The 4621-nt window shown below is 35.3% G+C and overlaps 1 protein-coding gene across 1 annotated transcript; it reads right to left on the bottom strand.

Annotated features, from left to right (window-relative positions):
• Positions 1 to 274: 274 nt before the first annotated feature.
• On the bottom strand, positions 275 to 1631 carry LOC114385939. The gene is made up of 6 exons (XM_028345967.1): positions 1491 to 1631; positions 1146 to 1413; positions 1020 to 1057; positions 737 to 818; positions 570 to 660; positions 275 to 470 (listed from the first exon to the last, which is right to left on the bottom strand). The coding sequence occupies exons 1-6, from the start codon at positions 1629 to 1631 to the stop codon at positions 275 to 277; spliced, it is 816 nt and encodes a 271-aa protein (XP_028201768.1).
• Positions 1632 to 4621: the final 2990 nt, after the last annotated feature.

Genomic DNA, 4621 nt, shown 5'->3' with positions numbered 1-4621 from the left:
ACTTACAGAAGAGACCCCCCTTGGAATTTCTTTTAAAAGAGACCCTGTTACGTAAAATGTTTTTAAAAGAAGCCCCCTTGTGTAAATTTGCCACGTCTATGTCAGTTTTTTTATGGCATTGGCTGCAAGCTGGGTAACACCATGAATGATTATCCATCACTATTTTTGTAATCGTGCCCACCGTAACACAAACAATTTCCTGCACAAATAACACTGGCATCAAATCTTGCTCAAAAGGATCATAGAATTGAATAAATCTAGCCTAGCTAGATTCTTAATTCCCCAGGTCAACGGTGAATATAAATAAGAGCATGACCTCCAAAATGGCATTAATTTGGCAAATGCTTTTTGCTTCAGCCCTTGAAAGAAATGCATTCTTCGATGATAACTGACTCGATCCTGAAAGCTGTGAATTGGTTCGGCCAGGAGGCGCCAAAACTGATTTGACCTCAATTCTTGAATCAAAAAGCCTATAGGAATAGAATAAATAGAAAACCACAATGAAAAATAAGCAACATAATTAAATAACAAAATCTTTAAACACAGAAGCAACAACATCAACAAAAGACCTCTCACTGAACTCTTCTATTTCCAACACAAGTTCGTCGATCATTAGTTTTGAAGCTTTCAAAGAATTACTCATTGAGGTTGGATATGATCCTGCATTTGTGACAAAGAAAAAGAGCACGCATCATTTAATAAGCATCAGAGTTCACAAATTTCACATTAAGCCTACCCTGCCCTTCTTTGATTCTGGCATGTGTCAAAAGGATAACAATGGGCCTAACATCTTCAAAGTCTTTCAAGTAAGCTAAGAACTGCAGGCAGTAATTTTCCCAAAGAGTGCAAGATAGCACTTGGTCACTATCAGAAACAAACAACAATAAATGTATCAGTATATCATCTTATAATGTTCACAAAATACAAATAACAATTACACTGATTTAAAAAAGTCAAATTGTAGAACATAACCTCAAGTCCTTGATTTTGAAAACAACCCTGGTATTTTTTTAGGAGACATGCTGGAACACCACTTCATCAACCACACCAATAATATCTGAAGGAAGCAAAAACCAAAGATATGTCATTCTTAAAGGCATACATTTGCCGATCAAAATAAATGCGCAAATTGCAGGTGGACCTACCAACCAACAGGCCAGTTTGAAAATCACCAGCAATGACATTAGAAAAATCATCAAATTTAAATTTCCTAAAAGGAAGGGAATCCAAATCGGATTGCCTAACAATAGTAACTCCAGTAAAAGCTAATTTATATGGATGATTACAGACTCTGAATTGACCATCATTCTTTAGCACTTTAAAATTATGCATGACATAAGTAGAACTTTCCTTCAAATTAGCCTTCCAAGACTTTAGCTGATCTTGTTTACAAACAACATGGATTTCATCTCCCTATAACATACAAACCTCATGAATAGCTGGTTGAATGGTCAATAATATAGCAATGAAAAGAGTTGGCAAAACCATACATCAGAATCAACAATAACCATTTCAACCTGTTCGGACTTGCTGGGGATCCCAATGAACCAAAGATTAGTGATCCTTACAGCAAGTTTCAGAGTTTCTTTTGATCCATCAATCGACTTAATCTTATCAGGAGCACGTGCCATAACTCTGCATAAATTTGGTTGCTCTTAAATCTATGGTGTAGTCAATGGAAAAACCTGAACAACAATGAGCAACAAAAAATTTAAAGCATGGTCATCTCAACAAACATTAACAGACATCCAGGCGTGTTGCTGGAAAAAAAAATATCTTACTCCTATCACAGCCAAATGCAACACGTGACAAAACACAAGCTGAAATACAAATGGAACCCACCAAAGTCAGCAAAGAAATAAAAAAACAAACTTGAAAAACCAGCCGAATGAATAAAACACACAGGGAAAGCCAAACTGAAAAAAGTAGCTGATGAATCAATCTTAACTCTGACAACAACCTGAAGGAGTCAAAAGCAAGCATGCATAAACATACAACAACTTTGCTGCAAAACTATTACCTTCACTTCCCGCAACCAAATCGTACAATAGGGGAAAGCCAAACTGGAAAACAAAACAAACTCAGTCAAAAACAAACCACGAAAGTTACCAACAAACCAAAAATAAAAATCGACAATTACACAAAAAAGGCAGAAAAATAGATGCGATCGCCGCAAAAACAACCATGCAGAACATACAAAAAAACTCACAGATTAAAATGCAGGATCAACCAAAAGGCAACAAACTTTGTAAACCCAAAAGCGACAAAAACTGTGATAATAAAGAAGAAGATAAAAGTCACACATGAATATCAGCTAGGACAAATTAAAGCTCTGTTGTGCCAACAAACAGGAGTAGAGGAAAAACAACCATGCACAAATATCCAACACTATCACTGGAAAAGGATTATCTTACTCTTGACAAAACAAAAACTGAAAGACAAACCGCAGTCAGCAAAGTCAACAAGGAAGCAAAAACAAATTCGGAAAACAGCCGAAAAAAGGCACACTCAACAATAACAGAACATGAATCAACCTTAAGCAAATAACAACGTTGCTGCAAAAGTATTACCTTCACTTCACCCAACCAAATAGAACAAAACAGCAAACCCAATAGAACCGGAAAAGGAAGTAAAAGGAAGCAAACCGGAAAAGGAAGTAAAATGAAGCAATAAGAACCACGCGAAAACCACACTCACATAATGATACAAAACAACAACCCAAAACCATAATAACTGGAAAACTTTAATCATAAAACCACATGGCTCAGCAAAAGAGTGACAAACTCACCACAGCAAGTAGGTGACACAAAACAAAGCAACAGGTGGCACAAAACCAAGGCAAAGCTGGAGGGGCATAAAATGACCAAAAAGCCAATAAAATAGACAGCTGTCAAGCTCTCAGGCATGGGCACAATAGTAATTTTCCTGGCCTTCTCTTTTAATATATAGTATATAGATTTTTCTTTCATATTACCTAGTAATAATGGAATTTTTTTTATCTAGATTATAGGAAAAGAGTGGGATGTAACTAAACCTTATATTCTCATGTATTTTTTTTGAAATATGTTTATATATGCATCTTGTTCTTCAATGTTAGTGTTTTCTTCTACTCTTAATGCTTGTCATGGTTTGTATTGGGAAATGCTTCCATAGCTTGATTTTGGGATACTGTGATTGAAAAATACTCTTTTTATCTTGAATCATAGTAGAATGCCCAATAAACCTCAGAGCGATGAATAGGATGAGGATTATTAGTTATCTTTGGATCATTAAGCTTAAAGCAAGTTCCTTTGTGAAACATACAAGAGATTGACATTTAATGAAGGAACTTAGGTTCTTTTCTCCTAAGGAATAAGGGATTAGAAAATCGTTTTTGAACAATGATTGATATTAACGTTGAATCTCAAGTTGGGTATTATGCTTTATTGTAAAGAGAGTTTGGTTAGGTGAAATCTAAACCCGACAACCATTGTCATTTGATTTTCGTTTTGTTTTATTGTGTTTTTATCTAAAAAACCCAAAAATAGTTTCAATATCTCATTTTGGCTTATTTTATCCTTGATATTGAATGCTACTTTCATATTTCTATTATTTTGTTTGTTAGTTTAGATAGTAAATATTTGTGACAGTTGCTATATATTGTGTAAGTCCTCGTGGGAATGATATCTCTTACTTATCGAATACTGCTTGATGACTTGGTACGCTTGCCAATGAGTCAAAAAAAATTTTGAATCACAAAATCGTATCAAATCAAACAATAACCAGCTCCAATGTAAAAACCTCCTATCCATTTGACCAAACACATGCCAAATTTTGATTTACTCTTCACCGGAGATACACTTGGTATTAAATCCCAATTTGTAACCAAATAAGGTTCAACCAATTGATTTTCCAGCAGAGCATGCTTTGCTTACATACCCAATACTATATTTATGTATAATCCAAAAGTCACCTACAACAACATTCTTTTTCCCCAAAATAATGTTCCATGCACATAAAGTGAATTTCTTAACCCTTCTTTGCCATCACAGGACCACCCACATCCATAACCCCATCCTTTTATACCACACCATGTAATTATTATAGTTTGAAGGATATCACAATAAACCAAGTCTCACATTGCCTAGAATAGCTTTGGCTTAAGTGCTTACTATTTTGTGATATGGGCTTTCAAAGTGGCTAGCAAGAGATGAAAGTCTCGTGCACATGAGCTTAAGCCAAGTGGGCTTGTTGTAGTGCAATTCCACTTATTTGCCCGATCATGCAAATTTTTTAATGACGGGGTGCGAAAGGCAAAAAGAAAGAATGTGTCTTCCAAAAAGGAAAACATGTGGGAGTTGTCACCAACGTTTATTCGAGGAAAAACATTGGAAAAAACCAAAAGAAAGAGGTCTGTGAATTTTTCAAAATAAGGGTTCAGGAGTTGTTTACGCATGGGGAAGGTATTAGTACCCTACACGCCCATCACAAGGGACAACAACCTTTAACCAAGTATGTAAAACATGACTTTAAAATTACATATTTTTCCTTTTTATATTTCTTTATTTTTTGGGTTGACAAAGGGGGTGCCCTTGCTCCTATGTATCAATTCAGACCTACTTAGTTCTTTAAAAGTGAGAAA

The sequence above is a fragment of the Glycine soja genome, chromosome 15 (genome assembly GCF_004193775.1).
Source record: "Glycine soja cultivar W05 chromosome 15, ASM419377v2, whole genome shotgun sequence".
In the NCBI taxonomy this organism is placed as follows: Eukaryota; Viridiplantae; Streptophyta; class Magnoliopsida; order Fabales; family Fabaceae; genus Glycine; species Glycine soja.
Note: the sequence above shows the minus strand (reverse complement) of the source record. Positions and strands in the feature narration are given on the sequence as shown.

Bases quoted from the DNA above. Each gene is read 5' to 3' on its own strand.
- LOC114385939 (XM_028345967.1), bottom strand. From the start codon at position 1,631: ATGGCACGTGCTCCTGATAAGATTAAGTCGATTGATGGATCAAAAGAA. The intron at 1,414-1,490 runs GTATGGTTTTGC...TGTATGTTATAG, and splicing joins TGGTTATTGTTGATTCTGAT to GGAGATGAAATCCATGTTGT. The intron at 471-569 runs GTCTTTTGTTGA...CTATTCCTATAG, and splicing joins ATAGAAGAGTTCAGTGAGAG to GCTTTTTGATTCAAGAATTG.